At 35.7% G+C, this 25,106-nt stretch overlaps 1 protein-coding gene across 1 annotated transcript; it reads right to left on the bottom strand.

Annotated features, from left to right (window-relative positions):
• Positions 1-573: 573 nt before the first annotated feature.
• Positions 574-23,953, bottom strand: LOC124951217 (dual specificity tyrosine-phosphorylation-regulated kinase 2-like). Its single transcript, XM_047499220.1, has 2 exons — positions 20,693-23,953; positions 574-3,081 (listed from the first exon to the last, which is right to left on the bottom strand). The coding sequence occupies exons 1-2, from the start codon at positions 22,028-22,030 to the stop codon at positions 1,852-1,854; spliced, it is 2,568 nt and encodes an 855-aa protein (XP_047355176.1). The 5' UTR covers positions 22,031-23,953; the 3' UTR covers positions 574-1,851.
• Between the last annotated feature and the right edge of the window lie 1,153 nt (positions 23,954-25,106).

The following is a 25,106-nucleotide window of genomic DNA, read 5'->3' as shown; positions in this document are numbered from 1 at the left end:
CACATTTAATTAAAAATAACCCTCACCTATGTTTTTTCGTCAGGCGGAAGCGTGTATAACCGGTAATACAAAAGTCAGAATGAATTCTACTCAACATATGTATTTATATGTGCACTCGAGCATTTATAATTTACAAACATTCTACGATGAACATTCGTTCATCGCTTTTACTCTTGTGCAACGTATATTACATATACGTATAAGTATTGGATACGAATTGATCTCTACGTTCGATTATACAATTATAAAATATCCTCATTTGTTACGCGTGAATAATCGTTTTAAAAAGCACAACGAAACCTGATTATTACTTATCTCGATGTGCCATGTAAAAATTAAAGAAATACTTTCGATAATTCGAAAATTCAATAAAATTTTCGTAAAAGAGATTTTCTCGTTGAAAATTATTATAGTCGGATTATGTAATAAGACATATATACGACTTCCTCTTACATTTTGTACAAAATAAATTATTCATCGTTAAAGACTTTCATAATTTTCTTTCGCCAATATAATATATATATATATATATATATATATATATATATATATATATATATATATATATAAATACGTACAATTTCACTTATATCTACAATGCAATATATACAATTATATATTAATCATTGAAAAAAGATTCAAAAAGGAAATCTTTCTAACTTTTTCCCTCGCGTTCAATGATATTCTCCGATATGCAAATTAAAAAGGTCAAGTGTCTCAAGATCGATAGGAAGAATAGTTGAGGTTTCATGGGACAATTTAATGTTACCTTTACGATAAACGTCACGCGAGATTCCTTAAAGAAGACAGTGAAATGATAAAGAATATTATTGAATTTAATTTAAATATGTATTTCTCGTGACACGAATTTAACCCCAGTCAGATTTAATGATATACGCCTAGAAGAAATTCATTGTACAATTTGTTTTACTTACTATACAGTCACAGAGTTAGAAACCCTTTCAATAGAGTATTCCGGATCGATTCATTGACGATGTTATACACGCTTATGAACCCTTCGCATTCCCCGACTTCCCTGGCACAATAACCTAAAAGTCAAGACAATGTAATAAATGTCGATACAAATGAGGTTTCGCACGATACCAATTCACCGATGGCAAGCAATGCCTATGTATATGCATTTATGCGCTTACGACGGCCTTCGTAGTTAGTGAATAATACGATTGTTACAAAAGATCCAGCAATGACAACAGGAGCAAACGTTCAGCGGCTAAACAAAAGAAAACTGAGCACTAGCATACTATACGATACTAAAATGAGAAAGAGAGTCGTGCTTTCGTGGATAAGAGCTAGGGATAGACTAGTCACTCCGACGAATATCACGTATTATTTATACATCTAAATTAAATTTTGTGCCTTAACGTTACCACGAATTCAGCGTCACAATTAAAAATCGAATTACGACATCGATAAAATGCAGCGATATTACACACCCGGTTAAAGACCAATTTCTTACAGATCGGATTAACAAAAGAAAAAAAAAAAAAAAAAAAAAAAAAAAAAAAAAAAAATAATAATAATAATAATAATAATAATAGAAAGAAACGAAATAGGTCTAAAAAGGTTCGAATGTAGGTCAATCTCTCTCGTAATATGCGAAATCACTTATATCACTAAACGCTCGCCTAGAACGTATAGGGCGAGGTCATTCATCGCACAGAGTGTTTGTATTCTGGCAAAGCTTCGAAGGATCGTTAACCTTTCAATTTCACGACCCTTCCTCGTTCACCTTGACGTCAATGTTACCGTCTGCGCACGGTTTCCAAGGTCAACGCTACTCGAAGTTATTAACGAACATGACGGCAGTGGCACACGTGTGAGCCGACGTCCTCATATTTCGGCGTAACGTCTGAGTTCTTCGATAAACTCTTTGCTTAATATCACGCGACTCAAAGCACTCGAAGGACCATGCGAACTATGACTGTCATGAGAAGAGGATCCATGGGAGGAAGATCCATGAGAAGATGATCCATGCGACGATCCGTTGCTTTGATGTTGCTGTTGCTGCTGCTGTTGTTGCAATTGATGACTGGCGCCATGTTGTTGCTGTTGAGATCCAGCAGTGCCGACCGAATTTAAGGACTGATGACTGCTAAGACTCGGCTGATGATTCGAGGAAACTGCATGAACCGTAGTTTGAACCGACGTCGTATTGCCAAAAATACCCGACTGGGGATGTCTTGAGTGTATAGTCGATCTGCGACAATAGAAATCATTCAACTGTTGTTGTTGTTGCTGCTGCTGTTGCTGCTGCTGCTGCTGTTGTTGTGGCTGTGATTTTTGTCGCACTTTATTTCTAGTCGCCGCAGCATTGACGTTCGTCGACTGAAGGGTATTGCTCCTAGCAGTGGCCGCTACAGCAGCGACGGCAGCAGTAGTCGTGGTAGTGGCCGTATTTATGGCTGTAGTGTTGATGGTGGTAGTGGTAGCCGTGGTGATGGTTTTGCTACCTGAAGAAGCTGGCGTTCTTAGACCAGTAACGGACGTTCGCGGTGGAGGAAAGTAATCGTCGTTGATCTTTTCCGAGGGTGGCTTCGGTAATCTACGCCGTAACCAAGCATGCCTGAGTGCCATCCTGGGTGTCATTCTTAGTTTTGGATCCCATTCGAGGCAACCCCTTATGAAATCGATGAACATGAGATCGTCACAGCCTTTCAATGCCCGTTTCCATTCTCTCGAACCCGGTGGGCCACGGAGTTTTCCTCTCCTCGATAGGCCACCACCAAAACGTGCCGTACCGTCTGATAGCGTCGTCACCGTACAGTACCTCGGGTAACCTTTCGAACTGATGAAATTTCGACGGCGCTTTGCATTTTCTAGCAAGTAGGCTGGCGGCATACCTAGAAGTTCGATTATGCACGCCAGTTGATCCGCCTCATCTTCACCCGGCAACAGCGGGATCCCAGTGAATAGTTCAGCGAGAATGCAGCCTAGACTCCACATGTCGATCGGCATGCCGTATCCAGCACCAAGGATCACCTCCGGGGCCCGGTAGAAGCGGCTTTGTATATACGTGTAGACGCGCCGGTTCTCGTAGCAACTCGAGCCGAAGTCTATCACCTGGACATACGAGTGGGCAGTGGTTATTAATAAAGTACACTCCCATAACGATCGCATCGTATGCTTCGTTATTGGACGCTAGCTCATATAAGATATATTACTAGGACACGATCATTATTTTCTTTAGATTATTTTATTATTTTTCTGCGAACTCTTCCTGTGAATATGTTCCGCCATATTCACCGTTCACGCGATCGCGATAAAGAATTTTCTCTATGTTCTTTTATTTATTAAAAACCGGATTTTCGTGATAAAATATCTCTGAGAATGAAGACATCGTATAATTTTACGAAACGTGTCTATATATATATATATTTGTAATGTTTATGAAAAAAGATGTATATCTAATACAATTCATTATTTGCGAACGCTTGATAACAAAGAATATATTTTTATTGTATGTTAAATATTGAAATTTCAATCTAATGATAATACAGTAATTTCGAGACGTTGCTTTAGATTTTCTCGTTTACTGACCTAGTTTAATATTTTAAGCAACGACGTTTCTTCAAGCATAGCTAAGACTTAAACATTGGACATTATCCAGAATTATACTCGGTCATCTCTTTATTAGCCCGTCACGTCCCTTATGCATTTATGCATCTATCGCATTAATTATAAGCTATCAGATGTGATGGATAAAACAAAACAAAAAAAAAGAAAAAGAAAGAAGAAAAAAGGGGGAGAAAAAAGAAAAAAGAAAGAACTTAAAAACGCGTATCGTGGCTTAAAATAGAATAAAAATGTCTTAAGTTATATCGCAAATTGGCAAAAAATCAACATGTTCTATTAAAACATCTTACAAATGCTAATTGCAATAATTAATAACGATTCGAGCAGTCCATCTATGTTTTCTGACAAGAATACACGCGTCCGTTTGACCGAGGATGCGTCATCGTCAAAAAAAAAAAAAAAAAAAAAAAAAAAAAAAAAAAAAAAAAAAAAACAAAAAAACAAAAAAAAAAAAAAAAAAAAAAGAACAATATGTTCAAATCGATTTTAAAAATGTATGTATTATTCTCTACAGTATATTTTTATTGCCACTTCCCTTGGGATAACATGAATGTTAGTTATATATGTCCCTACGATGTGCAAGTCTATTTGTCTGGATAATAATAGCTTATCTGTGACATAGTTTTAACGATTAAATTTCTCAATATCACTTTTACAATATAACTATATAATGTTTATGTGTACAATGACCGCAAGATTAATACTGAAACATTGTTGCGTTCAGTAAGGTATTAATTTCATGAAGGTTTTCGAACTCTATTTACCGCATGAATGCATTTCACAGTACTAATTACGAATTCGCAACTTTATCCAATGGAGGGGAGAGGGGGTAACATGCGATAGGAATTATTATTATCATCACAGAATAAACTTTAACGATTTTAACTTTCGGTGTTGGGTTCAATCGTATTGTGTTTTAGTGACTTTTCACAAAAGGGATCAGGATTCATCAAGTTGCCAACAATTTGTATTTTTTATGATGTTCCCTATAATATAAAACATGAACGATACGAGGAAAAGGGAAAGAAAGGGATTGAAAATATTTAACTTGCAGTTTCCCTTTCGTCACGGTACGAGAATAGAGATAAAAAAAAAAAAAAAAAAAAAAGAAAAAAGGTCATTCCCTTAATTGGAGCGGGTGTTTCGCTTCGAAGGTAACAGGTGGTACTTATACAGGCGGTCGCACTTGGCCGTGCGAAACTAATGCCGAGCTCAAAGAGACTCGGTAAAGTGTCTTTTTAGTCGATGTTTAAAAAAAAAAAAAAAAAGAAAAAAAAAACATTCTGCTAATTCTTTGAATAATTTATATATGATTAAAGACAATGGCAAACAAAATTGTGAGATCTCATTTATATATCACGTACTTATATGTGTGTGTGTATGTACATATATATATATATATATATACACGATCATTATATCGTTTATATATATTTTATTTGTAGATGTAATGTTTGTTAGAAATAATTTTTTGTCAAGATAATTAGCAATTGTAATGATTAAAATAGAAAATAATAAATGATTGTTGATCTTACAATTTTTAATTTTCTCTCTCTCTCTCTCTCTCTCTCTCTCTCTCTCTCTCTCTCTCTCTCTCTCTCTCAACCTCTTTTTTTTGTATTTTACAAGAATCGATGCACGAAAATAGAAATCAAACGGTATATAAAATACTTTACAGCGTAACATCCATCAAGTCAGGAATGATACACTCAAATCAACTGTCACTTGAAAATATATACGCCGAACAAAAACGTAAAATCGGTTTTATGAAAAATAACAAAGCTGCCAATCAAAACGAGGCCCGGTCTTTGCTTTTGATGGCTTCGTGTCGTGTTGTACGAATGCATTATATACCTGTTGTACATGGATCTCTTTCATACTTCTCATACCCCGTTAAATACTCGATAACGAACCTTGACCTTATCCAGAGATTTTCTGTTAATACATTTTCTTTTTTTCTTTCTTTTTTATCCTTTCCTTTTTCTTTTTTTTTTTTTTTTTTTTTTTTTTTTCGAACAATTTCTTTTTACGCACGAAGCAAAGATTTTTTTATATACATTGAAAACTTTCATTCAGAATAATCGAACACTATTATCCATATTATTTCTTTTTAAACAAACTTTACAAAGTTATTTTATAAAGGCTTTATTTCGGCACGTAAAAAGAAAGATAAATAATAAGTAGAAATATTAGAATTATATTCGACATAATCATCGTAGATTTTACGAAACGAGAAACGTTCGATTCTATTGCATCATTTTGATCTATAAATATGTAAATTGTTGATGCATAAGTAATATTATGCAACAATGACGAACGGTAATAGTGTTTGTACAGTTATAACTTATGTCGATATTACGTACTTCGTCGACGATAATATCGACGATTTTGTAATAGTTCCTTTTCTTTTCTTTTATTCTTTTTTCTCTTTCTTTCCAAGGACAACGAGGAAGTGGCTCATCGATAAAAGTAGTAAAACTAATCGATGTCGTCTTATCGTCGCGCTCGTTGCTTCGTATCGTTGGGGAAAGAAGAAAAAAAAAAAAGGAAAAAAGAGAAAGAAGAAGTTTCACGCCCAACGATATCCAACGTTGTATAGTTTCTCCCCCTTTACGATTTCTTTCGTACCAGAAAGATAATAATCCTAAGGAGTACTAACATTGAGTCATCGTCGTCGAAATGGAAGGATAGTTTGTTGGTTGGTCTATGAGTCGGTGCCATTGTCCCTAAGTGACCCCCTCACCCTACACCTTTCATCCGTTCCGTAACGATCGATAGTGCTTTTAGGAAGCTTCGTAGAGAGAGAGAGAGAGAGAGAGAGAGGCAACGTCCACGTTAATATCTATGGGAGTTACTCACGCGTTTTATTCTTTCTCTTTTTTTAAATAATCACGAAAAATTTATAAACAAAAATCGACGAACGAGACGAATAAAATTTTCATTGTATTTAATATACAATAATCATATACGATAATACGAATAAATAGTACATAACTATACATATGTAATGTACTAATGGAAAAAGTGTACATAAATAGAAAATGTTATATATATATATATATATATATATATATATATAAAGCTACTACTAGATAGACAGAAAATGTTACTCGCAAGTAGGCCATCACGAATTACACGCAGCTACGGTAAGTGCACGTTTTACGAGCATACTGAAAGTTTGCTGTTCGGAGAAAGAGAGAGAGAGAGAGAGAGAGAGAGAGAGAGCCGATGCATCTAACCCGGGGGTCGGAAAGTCGAGTCTCAAGGTCGACCGATGCATCTGACCGGAAATACTTCAGCTGCCTCCTTTCGTTAATACATACTTCCATCTTTAACACTTACACACGAAATGATCCTCATCGATCCCATGCCTATATGAGAAAGAACGAAACGAATTGTTTTCTTTTTATTTTATTTTATTTTCTCTCTCTCTCTCTCTCTCTCTCTCTCTCTCTCTCTCTCTCTCTCTCTGATAGCAATCTTCTCACCCTTTCGTGTGAAATAAAAGACCAAAAATGTACAACGATAAAACAATCAATAAGCTAAATAACCATTAAATCGACTAAACTTAAACTATAGAGAAACTATAAAGGCGGAGAAAGTAGAAGAAAAGGGGAAAAATAGAGAAAAAGATGGACATGAATAGAAAAACAAAAAAGAAAAAGAAAAAAAAAAACAAATGAAAATTCGATTTTTCATTGGAACAAAAACACTATTGTTATAAACAATGTAACGAAGGATAAAGATGGAATGGTAAAAGGAAAGTAGAAGGAAATGAGAAAAAAAGGTTGAGAGAAAAAAAAAAGAAAAAAGGAAAAAAGAAGAACTTTAAATAACATTTTTGTATAGGACGTAACGACCGAACGTGTATTCGTTGCGATAGTAGATTTCTTTTGAACAAACCAACGTAAATCGGTCGTCTATTTCTAGCGAATATAAAATCGAAATATTAATATTTATATATATATATATATATATATATATATATATATATATATATATATATATATATATAACGAAGCGACCAACACAGTTCTGCTCTTGACATCCATAACGCCGATATAATAAAATACACGGATTTTCTCTGTCGGCTATGACGTCCTCCTTTTTCCACCCCCTATCTTTTATCTCACTTTTACAAACACAAACATACACAGAGAGAAAGAGAGAGAGAGAGAGAGAGAGAGAAAGAGAGACGCACGCACACGACACGTGAACGCGCATCCGCACGCTCACTCAGTCACGCTCTTTCTCGTTTCCACCAGAGGCTTATTGCGCGTGTTTCCTTCGAACGTCCTCTTTCTTTCTTTCTTTAATCAAACGCGCTGTCGACATTTTTTCTCGTCGACGCTCGGCAACCCTGGGGCGATATGTATTTAAAAAAAAAAAAAAAAAAAAAAAAAAAAAAAGAAAAGAAAAAAAAGAAAAAAAAAGAGGAAAAAAAAGGAAAAAAAGAAGAAAACAAGAGGGGTGAAAAAGAAAAATGAAAAACGAAGGGAGAACAAAAAAAAAGATTATCTGGCTTGCTTTGTCAGATAATTAGAACAAGCTATGTTACCTTCCAAACGATTTCTCTTTCTTTCTATCTATCTCTTTCTATAGCTCTCTCTCTCTATCTTTATCGCAGGACGTCCTTTACAGAAAGACCGATGGAAATGGTGCAAAGCCAAAGTGGTAACTACTGTTCGAAATTCCAATATTTATTCAACGAAAACACCGACAGTTTAAACATCTTATAATCATATATTGGCTATTAATTCTTCCAATGATAAGAGATCATTTCCCTCGACATTTATTTAACTTTAACAGATGACAATTTGAACTACGTTCAATATTTACTACGTGATTTCGTCCTTTTGACATCCAATTTCCCTTTCTTGGATCTCTTTCCTTTATCCGATTTTACGATAAAACTCACGTTGAACTTTTAGAATGATCGATCGTACATATATATATACTACACTGATCGTAATCTATATATAATAATAATAGTAACATTAATGATAATAATAATGATGATAATAATAATAATAATTGTTCATCAAATTAATTTCGATGGAACATTATTAGATTAATATTAATCTCCAATGAAATCCTTGCAAATACAATGATAATTTATTGATGAATTCGATCGTTCGTAATAAGATTTCAAGATACCAACATATATCATTCAATCTATACCTATAAATATATATCTATATATTTCAAATATTCACAATACACGGAACACCTTCGATCAGTTTTCTGGTTTCTAAACCTACGTAACATTAATTCTTTAAAATGTATGATGCCCGATAAGTTTGAAATTAACAAATTATCGATATAATTTTGTTAACAACATAAAATATAATTAGAGAGAAAAAAAAAAGAAACATATTTATATATATAAATTTAATGAAAGTTAAATTTGAAAGTTTCCTTTCATCTTAACGGACTATTTCCGTTAACAAGTTGAAAGCCAACAATAGACTTTGTGTTTTCATTTACATCGTAAATCGAGCTTACCGCACGATTCCCTTTCTCATCGGGACAAGAAAAGCCCTGCGGCAGGTAGATATTTTCCTGCATCTCTTCTTCCCATCATCGTCCTCAATGCGGCGAGTAATTTCGAAAAAATTCTAAATGAATTCGTGTTCCGGTCGATCGTGCGCGGTCATCGCCGTGTTTTACTCGATTGCTATCGTACGGAAGATAGAGAAGAAAAGAGAAAGAAAGAAGGAAAGAAAGAAAGAAGGAAGGAAAGAAAGAAAGAAAGAAAGAAAAAGAGAAAAAAAGGAAAGTGAATGAAAGAGATAGAGATAGAGATAGAGATGGATATAGAGATAGTGATAGAGATAGAAATAGAGAGATATAGAGAGAAAGAGAAAGAAAGAACTTTAGCAGTTTATCGCTCCGTCGCTTCGTATACTCCGTCGAAAAGGTTGGAAAGCTTGCTTCAATTAATTTTCAATTACATCTAGCCATAATTTAACTCCTCTATTTCCGTTGGTCACGCGACGCTGCACTTGACGCACGATCAGTTTCTCTACATCATCATTGAGCCGGAGAAAGAAGAGGGAAGATCACCGAACAACAACCGAACAATAAAGAGAAAGAAAAATACAAACAGATAGATCAGACCAGACTAGACCAGACCAGACCAAGCCAAGCCAAACCAGATCAGATTAGAGCAAACAGAGAAAGATATAATAATAAGAGAGTGAGAGAAAGAGTACGGATTTTCAGGATAAATTGGACTTCAAAGCCTTTAATTTCGTTGTCTCTAATGTCCGAGTTACATAATTTCAACATCACCGAACACGTTTAAATACTAAATCACCGAGAGATACCTTGAGGTATATTTCCTTCGTAAACTTTACGAATACGTAATTAAATGGGACAAAAGGCACGTGTTGTCTTTCCATGTATTTTAAAAAGAACCGTTTCATAATTAAAATCTCTTAGAGGTCGAAAAACGGATGGAACATAACGAAACTAAATGAAATAAATCAAAACAAGAGAAAAAAAAAGAAATAAAGCAAAGAAGCAGCATTCAAAGGGAACGAAAAAGGTCATGTAATAAGAGAAAAATACAGGTCGCTAAAGTTTTTTCTAACGATGACGACGACGACGACAATGACGTTAAATAGAAATAATTCAAGTTTAAAATGGAATATGAAAGTAACACGATGGGGACGATCGGTATTAAGTGATATTTTTGGAATCCTTGAGATTGAAAATTTAATGAAACCAACGAAGGGGTTTGCGACATATGAAACGAGTTATCGACTAAACGAGTCCGACGTAACCTACGAGCTTTTTCATGAATAATGCACCATTATAACGAGAATATAAGACAAATAAACCATCTTCTCTTCTTGGCTTCATGCCAATCGATACAATGTACCCAGCCCGAGGAACGAGTTTTATCTTTTATCGGAATGAATGACGGAACACCGTCGAGCTTCTTCCACTCGAGAGGTTCGATTAAAAATATGTCTCAACTAATGCGCGATGACCAATCTCTTACTGCTTTTTATATAGGAAATATATATACATATATATATATATATTTCCTATATATGTATTATATATATATATATATTTTTTTTTTCTTTTTTATACGTACAGTTTCGGTCAAAAGTTTCTAAACGATATTAATAATCAATTCGATTAACTTTATTTCGAGACTCCCTGGGCTAATTTTTTTATTGCTTCCTTTTATTGTTCAAAAAAAAAAATTCTTTTACTCTGATCAGTCGACAACAAACTTTACTTTACTTTTATACGATTTAAAGGAAAAAGAAAGGAAAAAAGAAAGGAACAAAAATTAGTTTTAGAAAGCAAGAGAGTAATTGATGATTCTTTTTTTTTCTTTTTGTGTTCTTTTTTTTTTTCTTTTCTTTTCCCTTTTTCTTTTTTCTTCTTCTTTTTTTTTTTTTTAATCACCTAAGAAACTTTTCAATACTTTCGACCAGCTCTCTCTATAAATTTTTCATGGGCATACGCACGTCCGTTTCGTATAGCATTTATATTGTTAGAACGATGTCGTCCCAAAGAAAAAAGACTCAAGTCGAACTTGACTCGATGTTATCGCAATCTCGACTTGCGCGACTCGATCCGGAGGTTGCTTTTAATGCACACGAGAGAGAGGGAGAGAGAGAGAGAGAGAGAGAGAGAGAGAGAGAGAGAGAGAGAGAGAGAGAGAGAGAGAGAGAGAGAGAGAGAAGGAGGGCACTTAAAGTTTATATACATTGGTGTAAACGCGTCTTCCATTACACGGCACTTGGAATCTACAAAGAAGAAAAAAAAAATTAACACACACACACACACACACGGAGAGAGAGAGAGAGAGAAAGAGAGAGGGGAGGGGTGATTCTTTTCCCTCGAGTAGAAACCGGTCCATACTTTCTGTGTGTGTGTGTGTGTGTGTGTGTCTCACGCGGAAGTAACAACGGTCCTGCTATCTGTATATACACTAACGTTTCATCTCTATCATGTGTGTCCATGGTCGTGTATTAAACTGGCCAACGCAAAGTTTCGAATGACTTGATATTATCCATCGACACCTTCCTCTTCCTTTAAGAAAGTCGACTAGACGACATATATATATATATATACATACCTATGATATTAGATAAAGAAATACTTATCAAATATGTTTATTTATTACTTATCTACGTTGAATTTATTTATTTATATATTTACTTTTGTAAGTAAACTTTTTGTTTGCTCGTCGATGTTGTTACAATCCACACGTTTATATATTCTTCTTTAATAATGACAGAACCATCGAAGCTCTCTCTCTCTCTCTCTCTCTCACTCTCTCTTAAGAAAAAAAACACGCTATAACGATATAAATTTAAATTGTGACTATTATTGTAAATGTATACCTATAGGTATATATATGTATATATATATATATATGTATGTATGTATTTATGTATGTATGTATGAAGAGAAAAGTCGCAATTTGGTGTCCAATGTTAACGATACAAAATACATGTACAATATATGCAATTAATGTCCTTATTGCGTGTTCACGTACATAGGTACGTATATATATATATATATATATATATATATATATATATATATATACCTAGTACATATTTACGTGGGTGTATATCACGTTTATTTTTATTATCATCTAATGTGTGCGTACACGAGCAAAAGAATAACCACGATGATATCAATGAAGGGAGGAAATCATACGCGTTGAGTTTTGCGTGTACGGTATCGCGCTGCGTTCTTTCCAGTCCGACGAAAAATGTACACCTCTGTAATAAAGATTCGAATGGACGCGACTCGATTAGAAATTTGCATAAGGGTTTGAAAGAATAAGTCGTTCGTTCGACGTAAAAAAAAAAAAAGACAAAAAAAAAGAAGAAAAAAGAGAGAGAGAGAGAGAGAGAGAGAGAGAGAAAGATCATTTTTTATGATCATTCACTTCGTCATTATCAAGATTATTTTATCGATCCTGATTATAAGAACAACCTACGAAGAATTTTATAAACGATTCGATCGATGTTCTTCTTATCAATTAACTCGTTTCTCGTTTAATAATTAATGGATATCAGGCAATTCTTGTTACCGAATTAAAAAAAAATAAAAAAAAATAAAAAAATAAAAAATAAAAAAAAGAAAAAAGGAAAAAGAAGAAATAGGAAGAAAAATAATGTATATGTAAAAATCGATGTGGAAGAATAAAAAAGAAAAAAGAAAAAAAAAAGGAAAATAGAAGAGCAATCGAACATCCGATATAAGTTAAACGAATGAAGAGACAGCGTGAAATGTACCGCGTAAAATATGATAATTTTGCGTTCACGCTTTCCCATGAATTTTTCCATTAAAAAGCGTGGTTACTCCTTCTAGTTGGAATTATGAACGGTTTCACCGAAATTATCACGGTCGATCTTAAAGCTCCCTTGTTACGGAAGGTTAACAATTTCTTTTAAGAGGAAGAAGCAAACGAAAATGAGAATGACGAACAACCGGCTGATAGTCTCTCTCTTTCTCTCTCTCTCTTTCTCTCTTTCTCTGCTCTTCTACGTCCCTTGCGTTATTTTCGACTGTGTCTTCGAGTTCACTGACCTATCCGGCCAACGAAGAGAACATGAGTGAGGAGTAGGATAGAAAAGATCCCCACAAACTATAAATCTTTAATTAGATTTTTGCTATTTCATTGTCGAAAATTTCGAATAAGGAATAACGAGAGATAGAGAGAGAGAGAGAGAGAAAGATAGATAGATAGATAAATAGATAGATAGAGAGAGAGAGAGAGAGAGAGAGAGAGAGAGAGAGAGAGAGAATGAAATAATTAACTCGTTCGTTGGATATCGACCCATCGCGTCTCCGAATGGTATTGAAACGATAATCGATATAAATTTCCGATAAAACTCTCTTCTCGAATACGTTGTAACATCGAACACACTATCGCTATTAATAGTGAACCAAGAAACCTATTCGTTCTTCCTATTTTTACGATCGAGCACCCGGCACATTTACTTGGTAGATAGTTTTATAAATCGATTATGCCACGATTATGTTTCCTCGATCGATCAAATTTTCTTTTCTTTTTTTGTTCTCTCTCTTTCTCTCTCTCTCTCTCTCTCTCTTTTTTCTTTTTCGTTTTCCAATCATATGAAACGATGGAGAATTCGCGCGTACAACTTTATTATAACGTTGGATTATACAAAAAGTTAAAAAAAATTTTACGATCTTACACGACTGAAAGAAAATAAAATAAACGTAATTTTATTTCTTTGACAGAAAACACATACATTATATGGATATTTAACGTGTCGATTATTATTACGATTTAAAATACGTAAGAATAAAAACGTTAAGATTTTCAAAGACATATTCCGATCTTTTCTTTCTTTTCCTATCCTTTTCTTTTTTTTCTCTCTTTTTTTTTCTTTTTTTTTCTCTCTTTTTTTTCTTTTTTTTTCTATTTTCCCCTTCCTTCCTGAAGCGAACAAACCACCGAAGTTATCTCAGGCGATGATATCTGTCGATACTTTCAAGATCTTTCCCTTCTCTTTTCCTCCATCAATGAAACATTTTATACTTTCGTTCTCTCTTTAAGATGACAAAGTGCCAATCGAACGAACGAACGAGTTTACCCGAAAGAAAAAGTTTTTGTTTGTTTGTTTCTCTCTCTCTCTCTCTCTCTCTCTCTCTTTCTTTTCTTTTTTTTTCTTCTTCTTCTTCTTTTTCTTCTTCTTCTTTCCTTTTTTCTCCGATCTGCGATTCCACGAAGGAAAGATACGTGACGGGATGAGAGTAGAAAATAGGAAGGAGTAAGAATGAGAAATGAAAAATGAGAGACAACAGGAGATAAAAGGGATCTGTCGTCCTGTTTATCGAAACTAAAGGGAAAAAGGTTGTCGTAGAAACGAATTCAGAAATAGATTCGAAGGGGGATTGGGACTCGTACAGTTTATATTTGGATTGGGAAGTGAAGATGTACAATGTGGGAGGAGTAGTGCTTAAAGAGAGGAAAAGATGCGACCGATGGAGAACGTTGCTATGAATATATCTCTGCTTGCTGTGCTCTCTCTCTCTCTCTCTCCCTCTTTCTCTCAGTCTCTCTCTCTTTATCTCTCTCTCTCTCTCTCTCTCTCTCTCTCTCTCTCTCTCTCACTGTCTTTCAATCTTTAGAAGATAGATATACGAGGTATATTCTATGATAGACAGATAGATATGTAAATGAAATTATCATAAGTTTTAAAGAAGTCACATTATAATTAATGTCATATAAATGTTCGAGTTATACTTTAAATAACAATTAGTTAATGACACATTATAAAATCCATCGATCACGCGAGATTTTAATTATTACATTCGTTATATATGCGTATATATATATATATGAAGAAAAAGAAAAAGAAAAAGAGGAAAAAAGAAAAGAAAAAAAAAAAAGAAAAAAAAAAGAAGAAATCAAAAGCGAGGGAGAGGAAAAAAAAAGAAATATACGAGGAAGATAAGATTAAATACACATTTGTGTCTTAAAAAAAAAAAAAAAATAAAAAAAAAAAAATAAAAAAAAAAATAACAAGAAGAACTCGTTTAACATGAACATTCGAATCAAGGTTTACCCGTGATATATTCGACATTTGAGATAAGTTAAATAATATATCAGAGAGTTAACTGACCCAAATAATATTTTATCATCGACATATAAAAGCAAATTCGACTAGATGATTCCATCGAGATGCGACTTTGTTTCTTCGATTCGTTTCGATTCGATTTGATTCGACTCGAGTAGATGGATATTCGACAGGGATTCGTTACGATCGATACACATGGTTACATTGTATTCAGCAATATAACGCTTGTGCGAAAGAGAAATAAAGGGAAAGAAAAAGTGAGAGGGAGATAGATGGATAGAGAGAGAGAGAGAGAGAGAGAGAGAGAGAGAGAGAGAGAGAGAGAGAGAGAGAGAGAGAGAGACAGAGAGGGAGAAAAACGCATATCAATCGGTAGACCGTGAAAGCGCGTTCAGCCGAGGAGGCGTGTAGTTACACGTGTTTGTAACATCGTAACGTAGACGTATGTAGTACTAGCCGTGAGTAATTGGTGTTTATATCACGAATCGAATTCACGAGCCCTCGTGAAAATTCAACTACCATTCACCATTAAATGTTACGATCGATCGATGGATCGGTCGGTCGGTCGGTCGATCGATCGATCGATCGATCGATCAATCGATCTATATTGATTTAGATATCTCTGGTACGACGTATCGAGTTACACTACTCCGATTATTATTACTATCTTTTCTATTTTTTTTTTCTTTTTTATTTTTTTTTATCTTTTTTCTTTTTCTTTTTTTTTTTTTAATTATTTTACGTAACACTTTGATCCTTTCGCGATTAGATAAGCTACCTTATGTATATAGGTATATAGGGTGGAGTATATAGGTAGGGGAAGAAAAAAATCATGACTTTGATATCGATTCGTTGTAAGAATTTCACATATGAATAACGTACGAACGAACGTACGTACGAACGAACGAACGACATACGATAGAACTTAAGACGATATCGATCCAATGAAGTTAGAATTAATCGAGTATCGCTCGACATCTATTAAATCGCGTATATCGTAGATGTTATAATAATTTTAACTACGGCTCGTTAAGCGATACGATTTTAATATGACGATGTAAACTAAAGTCGGTTCGTTCGTTTCCTATTAACTTCCACGTAAATTTCATTTTACATCTTTTTTCCTTAACGTCCGATATTTAAATCGATATTATCATTATTTTACATTAGGCGATATATCATATCTACTCACTTTTTTCTCTTTTTCTATATATATATATATATATATATATATATATATATATTATTTTTTGTTTTTTTTTGTTTTTCTTTCTTTGCTCTCAACTATATAAAAAATATATAACAAGCGTTGTGCGTATCAAACCGTAATTATTTGTGTATTAAAAAAAAAAAAAGAAAAAAAAAAAAGGAAAAAAAAGATTCCATCGAATCGAATGGAATATGATTGCAAATATTATATTTATTGATTTAAAACGACGTTTTCGCGAGAAATTAAAGAGAACGTGATGCGACAAAATAAATTCAATAATTTCATTTAACGATGAATATATATAGTTGATATAATGTTCAATTCGATCGCCAATCGCCCATATAATAAGATAGCTTGTATAAGTGACCATGGTATATATATATATATATATATATATATATATATATACCATATATATAATATTGTATTTGTACAACCTTCCTCTTATCATGCGATCGATGGTATTCAGTTCGAGCGCACTCGAAAAGAGATGAAATCGAATTTCGTGGGTCACCAAACATCATCGTTTCATTCTCTCCTATTTTACTACCTCGCATTTTTATCGACTCGAAACGAACCGCATGGAAAACTTGACGGAAAACTTGACGGAAAACTTGATCTTATTACGATCTGTAGTCGTGTGAACTGGGCCGTTCAATGTCTCTCGAACGGATGCTGAAAGCCCAGTACAGGTTACGCGATATTTGATCTCCTTCGAGAAATTTACCACGCTACCGTAAGACGTAAAGAAAGAGAAAGAGAACCACGAAAGAGAGGATGAAAAGAAGAAAGAGAGAGAGAGAGAGAGAGAAAAGAGAGAAGGTAATTATGCTCGCGTACTAAATTCTTCGATGATATTATCTGGATAATAATGAAAAAATTAAAGGATGTAGCTTAGATGAAAAATTAGAAAAGTCAACTTTTCCAATGGGAATGAATAAACGAAATTCCTCCTCCCCCCTCCCCTCTTTCTCTCTCTCTCTTTCTCTATCTCTTTTTATTTTTCTGGATGAATGAACCAATTTTACGGTTAAAAAACAAAAATAAATTGATAGGAATACACAGGAACGAACAAATTACCTCATTCTCTTATTTTTCTACGTCGAATATAATCTTTCTATTTTCTCTCGATTTTCATATTCGAAAATACGGAAACGATGGTTGAAAACTTCCTCCAATATTCCTCTCTCTTTCTCTCTCTTTCTCGCTCTCTTTTCTATTTATATTAATACTCCAGACACGTATCTTGGATTGAATTTTTGTCAGAATTTTGTTTAACCCGGAAAATGCAACTTCATGAATTTACTTCCGGACGATCTCAGGGATTTAAAAGTCTTTCAATATTTCTTTCTCTTATTTCCTTTTTAACGTGGATATCGAAATTATAAAAAAAAAAAAAGCAAAAAAAGAAATCAATGGGGAAACGAGTAAGAGCTCTTATACCTAATCTAAAAAAAAAAAAAATTACGATATGTATATAACAAAAATAGATACCACGTGATAAGACAAAACTACGGATGAAAGATATACGATGTAGAAAAAATTTTTTATTATTATTATTATTATTAATATTATTATTATTATTATTATTATTATTATTATTATTATTATTATTCTTTTTTGTTTTTTTCTGTTTTTAATTTTTAACGCAACAAGCATTGCACCATTCAAAGTAACGTACGAACTAAATAAAAATTCTAAACGTATTCTCTCGTTCTCCTGTTTCTCGAGACTCGCCGTAGCTTCGCACCAAAATTGCAAATGCAAATAAATATTTATCTCTAAATTTAGAACGAATTCTTTCTCGAGCGTGACTTCGAACACAATGAAATACGAAAAAAAATATTTTCCTTTTTATTATTTTTCTTTTTGTTTGTCTTTTTAAATAACAAAAAATAAACCTCGCTAATAATAATAATCGAGTTTTATAAACAAAAAAGAAAAAAAAATAAAAGAAAAAAAAATTGTATGTCAGTAGATCTCTTGTTACTACGTATTCAATATCTCTCTTCATGTCCGATTAAGAATTTCAATCGTCAAATAATATGATTCTTTCACAATTGTACTGAAAATTAATAATATATCTGACACGTGTAATCAAGACGGCCATGAAATAGCTTATTAAACAGTGGCGCTAAATGATACAATTGTGACTAATATATCTATTCGTTGTTCTCGAAATCTTTATCGAAACGATTAATAATTTCTGATTCGTGTAAATCCGATTAGATCGTACTACATTTATCAGATTTTGTTATTTTTTTTAAAAATTAATCCAAATAGAGAGAAAGAGAAAGAAAGAAAGAAAGAAAGAAAGAAAGAAAGAAAAGGAGAAAGAGAGAGAGAGAGAAAGAGAGAGAAAGTAAAAGATAATTCAAACGAGATACGTTCGATATATCTAGAAAATTACGAATACGGATAATGACATTCCAATTTTACGAATCACTTAACATAAAAGATTTGTATTTTTAAAAATCAATAAATAAGGCACTCAAAATGATTAGAATTATAATTAATAAACGAAATTAATTAAGCTTATTATTAAAACTAGTAGAGTCCTACATAGTGGAACATTGGAATATCAGTTTGCCATAGCACGGCATATCGATTTCGGCGTACACACAGTATCAGAGCGTCGTTAGGTAACAGGCTTTGGCCCCGAATCACGGTCAAAGTTTGGAGCAATCATTGACGAGGACCATGAAACTAGCAAGGTCACAGAGATGTATATATATATATTATATCGAACCTAGACAGAGAGAAAAGGAAAAGTTTACCGACGTTGCGTGACAAAACATACGGAAAGCGTCAAGTTAAGCTTTCGAACCTGCTATGGCTCATTAAAAACAACGCCCGACGACGACGACGACGACGACGACGACGACGACGACGACGACGACGACGACGACGACGACGACGACGACGAAGACGACGATGACGATGACAACGACGTTAATATATCGTTGCATACGTGTATCTATGTATTCGTTTATATAGTTGTACACATACATATATATGCATATGCGATTGAGTGTAGATATAACATGCGGTCTAGCACAACGAGTTTGTCAATAGATTAATCCTCGTACATTGTCGCGACCCAGTGGCGCCTTTGACCCCTCGTACGAACTATAAACGAGTACTCATTTCCCATACTCTTGCGTGCATCGCATTTGCATGAAGAGTTTCGAACGACTTTAGCTACACTCTCGAATCTCAGAGAAGAGGATAGTACCTCGAAATATTAACACTATCGTTAAGCACTTTTCCAAGTACTTCACCTATCTCTCTCTCTCTCTCTCTCTCTCTCTCTCTCTCTCTCTCTCTCTCTCTCTCTCTCTCTCTCTCTCTCTCTCTCTCTCTCTCTCTCTCTCTCTGTCTCTGTCTCTCTCTCTGTCTCTTTTGTCGATAAAAAGGACAAAGATTAAGACAATCGATCTATCTATCTATCTGCCTATCTATCTATCTATCTACCTACCTATCTATTTATCTATCTATTTATCCATTTAACTACCTATCTATACATGATATTTTTTAATTAAAAAATGTTACGTATTACTATATATAATTTTTATTATTCTAAAAGATTACTTAATAAAGTATAATCTTTGTTCGTCTATCTTATAAAAGTACTTATTTAAAAATTTATTAGGAACGAACGTTAAAAAGAAAAACAAAGAGAGAAAAAAGGAAAGAGAGAAAAAGATAAAACAATGTTAAAAATTAAAATACAGTAGAAACGAAAGCCGTTTAGTTTCCCTCGATTCGGCGTCATCGATTCTAGATAACTATGAACGCGTTATCAGCGAGAATGCGTTCATCAATGCGAGCAAAGTTTCTACACAAGTTCCGCGTTACGAATTCGATAAAAGGAACGCTTTAGATTCTTAGAATATCTTATTCGGAAGTAATTATTCATTTGATCGATTGTGGTATTACTCGAGAGATTTTAAGAAATATAATATGAAGTTCCTTAAACGGTAAGTATTATCGATACCTGATTACTATTCGCAAAGCATTCGTAAAATCTTCGGGAAATCATGGCGACACAACAAAAAACTTGATAAAACAAAAAAACTGAAAGATTCTATCAAGAGTGACGTTTGATATAAAATCAAATGAAAGTAAAAGGGATCATAAAAAACGAGAAAAGGATTGAGGAGGATAGATCAGATTTTCTTTCTGCTCGACTCGCGGTCGAATTATGATAGGAAAAGGATCTCGACGTAAAGAGGATTTTGAGAAAAAAAAAAAAAAAAGGAAAGAAAAAAAGAAATGTGGAAGAAGAAATCACCTTGATACCACTCCGTCCTTGCTGCTTTAGAAGAACGTTCTCCGGCTTCATATCGCAATGTATGATTTTGTTCTTGTTCAGTGCGTCGAGGCATAGAAGAAGGGAATACGAAAACTTTCTGACGAGCTGAAGACTAAAGCCCCGAAACCTGTTCTTCTTGATGAGCTCGTAAAGATTAATACTGAGTAGCTCGAAGGTTATACATGTGTGACAACGAAAGGTGAACGCTTCGAACATATGAATGATGTTCATCCTATCGTGTTTGTCCTGTTCCCTAAGCTTCTTCAGTATCTCGATTTCCTCTTGCGCCTGCCGATGGAACCTCTTCTCGTTCCTAATCATTTTGAGGGCAACGTGCTCATGATTCTTGTGATCATATACCTTAACGACCTGACCGAAGGAACCTTTGCCGATTACCTTGAGGACCTCGTACCTGTACGCCACGTGATCGTGCGGTACGTGTATATAAGAGCCTTGATCGTTGTCGTACTCGTGATTGTTACGCCGTCCAATGATGCCGGGTCGTTTCTTGGCATTCGCCCCGATAAAATAAATGTATTCGTAATTGAATATCTCGTGGTGTTCGTACGGCGTGAGTTTGTTCATATAGAACCTCATTACGGTATCCGGTAGGAGTCTCATCGACATACGTTTTTCAGGAAAAAGAACGGTACTGGGGCTTGCGCTGGCCCCAGACGCGGTGCCGGGCCTTCCGTCGGTGGTAGAAACGACGGCTCCACCCGTACCACCACTACCACCGCCTCCGCCACCGCCACCGCCACCGCCACCGCCACCGCCACCGCCGCCGCCACCGCCGCCACCACCAACGCCGCCACCACCACTCGAACTGCCATCCGATCTACCGTTCTTCACCATCGGGCTACTCGACTGCGAGTTTGGCTGGGAATGCGAATTGTGACTCGCGTGCGAGCTTAAACTGAGATTTAGGCTGTCCGAGTTCCCGGAGAGATTCTGCAGGCTGTTGTTAGCGCTTGACGCAAGGCTGGGCAGGTGCGTGGACGCTCCTCCGCCACCGGCACCGACACCACCACCACCTCCTCCTCCGGCTCCTCCTCCTCCGCTGGCACCACCGCCAACCACGTGACCGATGGTCGCGTGCGCGACGTGTCGCGGCGGCGACGATTCGCTCTGCTTCAAGTTGTCGAAAGCCGCTGCCATCATCACTACTGCCGCCGACGTTGACTTTAACGGTGGCAGGTGATTGCTCTCGTTCGTCGCTATGTTACACGTCTGCGTCGATATCGTGTCCGCCGCCATTCCATACGGATTTGCCCTTGACAGAGGCATCATGCTCGCCGCAATGGTTAAGCTAGTCATTTGTTCCTTCCTCTTTCTCTTCCACTTCTTCTCCCTCTATTTTCCTTTTCCTCCCTTTTTCCTTTTCCTTTCCTATCCTTTTCTTTTCTTTTGTCTTTTATCTCTGCTTCGTTTACCTCTTCCAAAGCACGTTGAACCGACGAGGAAACGATCTCAAGACAAGACGTTAGATTCGTATTTTCCACCACCCCGTGGAATCGGCCTTATCGCGGTCTTGTCGGATATCTTCATGCCGAGGGAACGATCTTATCTCGTTATCTTCCACACTTTACTCCCCTACCTTCTTCTTCTTCTTCTTCTTCTTTGTTAGCAACTCATTCTTTTTCTTTCTCTCTTTCTCTATCTTATCTGTCTATCTATCCATTCATTCATTCATTCATTTAATTAATTAATTATTTATATATTTATTTATTTATTTATTTATTTAGTCAGTTAGTTTATTTATTTATTTATTTATCTATCTTCTCTTCTTTTTTGCTCTCCGCCTTTCAGTTATTCCCTTTGAATAAATTAACGAACTAATATTCTCCTTTATTCTCAGTCTCTCTCTCGTACGATCGATAGATTATAATCGAGGGCTCGTAGAATTTTTTCCCAGAAGAAATAAGGACATTAAAACATTTATGTCTATCGTGGCCTATAACCTCGATCGTGCTTTTCTTTTTTTTTCTTCTTTTTTTTTCTTTTTTTTTTTTTTTTTTTTTTTTCTTTTTTTTAATATGTATTTTAAATGCAGCGGACTAGAAAGTGAATCTCGCACGTGTGCGGCGCGCGTTCCTTTCAAATTCGAAAACCGAACACGGCAGGAATCGCATGAAGTTAAAAAAAAAAAAATACAGAAAGAGAGGGGGATAAAAAGGAAATAAAGAAAAAGGGAAAGAAGTAGTAGTGATAGGTAAAAAAGAAGAATATATATATATATATATATATATATATATATATATATAAAAAAGGAGAAGAAGAAAAGAAAAAGGAACTATGAAAAGTCAGTGTCCGACGTCGCTCGAAGCAACAGACAGCATCATCTTCCTTCTTTAGCGATTCTTCGTTAGCACGCTGTTTTTTTTTCTTTTTTTTTTTTCAGATGGTAGCAGCGACGAAAAAGAAGTTGACAGAATTGACGTTGAGAAACAAGTTCGTCAATGTTGGCTCGTACGCTTTTACCTCAGAGATATAGACAACGGGCTTGAACGATTCTTCCACTTTTATCATCGAACGTGCCTTCGAACGTCTAATTTTACGATCTATATGATAGTAATACGGGAGCAAACGCATCGTGTGCACCGAATAAGGGAGGAGGAGTGCTTCGTTCAAGCCAGAGAGAATAAGTCGAAACGCGTTCGAATAGTGAGAGAGGTTATTGGCACCACCACCACCGACAGTGGCTCGACCTCCGCCGTTCTTGCTCCTGCTGTCGCTTCATTCAGCCTTTTCTCACTCTCTCACTCTCTTTCACTATCTCTCCCGATGATAATCCTTCTCGCTCGTGAAAGAATAAGGAACGTTTTAGGAATAGTCACGTTGAACATCGTCGTCGTCCTTCTTCCTTTTCGTTTCGCTGTAGGACAATTCTAATACAAAATCTATTACGTTCCGATAATTCCTCGTTTCTTTCCTTCCGTCGTTCTTCTCTTCTTTGTCGTCGATTTCTTCTTAATCTCGTTATAATCCTCGTCAAGGCTTTCGTCACCGGCATCTAACAACCACCGACACGAGGCCCACCACCGGCGACGACAACATATCATGCAACCACCACCACCACCACCACCACTGTCGCCGCCGCAGCCGCACCAATCCTTTCTTCTTCTTCTTCTTTTTCTTCTTTCCTTTCGAATCGGCAACAACGACGACGACGACGACGACAACGACGATAATAACAACAACAACAACAACAACAACAATAACAACAACAACAACAACAATAATAATAATAATAACACCACCTCCACCGCCACCGCCCGCCACTATTATTATCGATGTTACTATTATTGCTTTTAATAATATTTCTCACTTTCACTAATAACGATGACGACGACGACGACGACGATGATGATGATGATAATAATGACGATGATGATGATGATGATGATGATGATGATGATGATGATGGTACCAACACCAACACCACCACCACCACCACCACTACTACTTCCAACGCAACCACAACCACTACCACCACTAGCACGCTATTACGATGAACAAAAATGGTGTCGTTGACCGAATCGAATAATTTCTCGCGCCCATCAAACTGCCAAAGGATTTTGCGGAGGATACGTTCGTCGCGGCCGTCCCTCCGCATCGACGTTCCTCGAACGTCGCGCGACGATAGTCCGATGCCGTTGCTGTTGCTGTTGCTACTACTACTACTACTGCTGCTGCTGCTGCTGCTGTTCCTTCTCCTCCAGCTCCACCTCCACCACCTCCACCTTCTCCTCCTCTTCTTCTATCGTTCCGCCTCTTTCCTTCTCTTTCCCTCTCGCGAACGCGAGAACAACAAAGAAAAGGACAGACAGAGAGAATGAGAGAGAGAGAGAGAGAGAAAGAGAGAGAGAGAAAAAGAGAGAACGACCCCTCGCTTCCGTCGTCTCGACTCCCCACCCCACCTCACTCCCCACCACGGTTCCAACCCCTCACACGCACACAGCAGCACACCGCGCGCGGACGCACGTACGTATGTACGCACACACGGTATATTACTATTGCTGCTGCTACCACTACACTATTATTATTATTATTATTATTATTATTATTATTATTATTATTATTATTATTATTATTACTATTACTATTACTATTCTACTACTACTACTACACCACTACAACGTGCGATTCTCCACGATCTAACTATTTATCTATCTATCTATCTATTTATCTATCTATCTATCTCCGTCTGTCTGTATGTATGATCTCGCTCTTGCTTGCTCGCTTCAATGCGCTTTGCTCCTCCTTACTCGATTGCTACTACTATCTCTTGGGTCGTTCTCTCGCGTTATATTGCGTTTCGTTTCGTTTCGTTTCTTTTCTTCTTCTTCTTCTTCTTCTTCTTCTCGCGCTCGTTCGTTCGTAACTATCCACG

This window comes from Vespa velutina, chromosome 8, assembly GCF_912470025.1.
Source record: "Vespa velutina chromosome 8, iVesVel2.1, whole genome shotgun sequence".
In the NCBI taxonomy this organism is placed as follows: Eukaryota; Metazoa; Arthropoda; class Insecta; order Hymenoptera; family Vespidae; genus Vespa; species Vespa velutina.
Note: the sequence above shows the minus strand (reverse complement) of the source record. Positions and strands in the feature narration are given on the sequence as shown.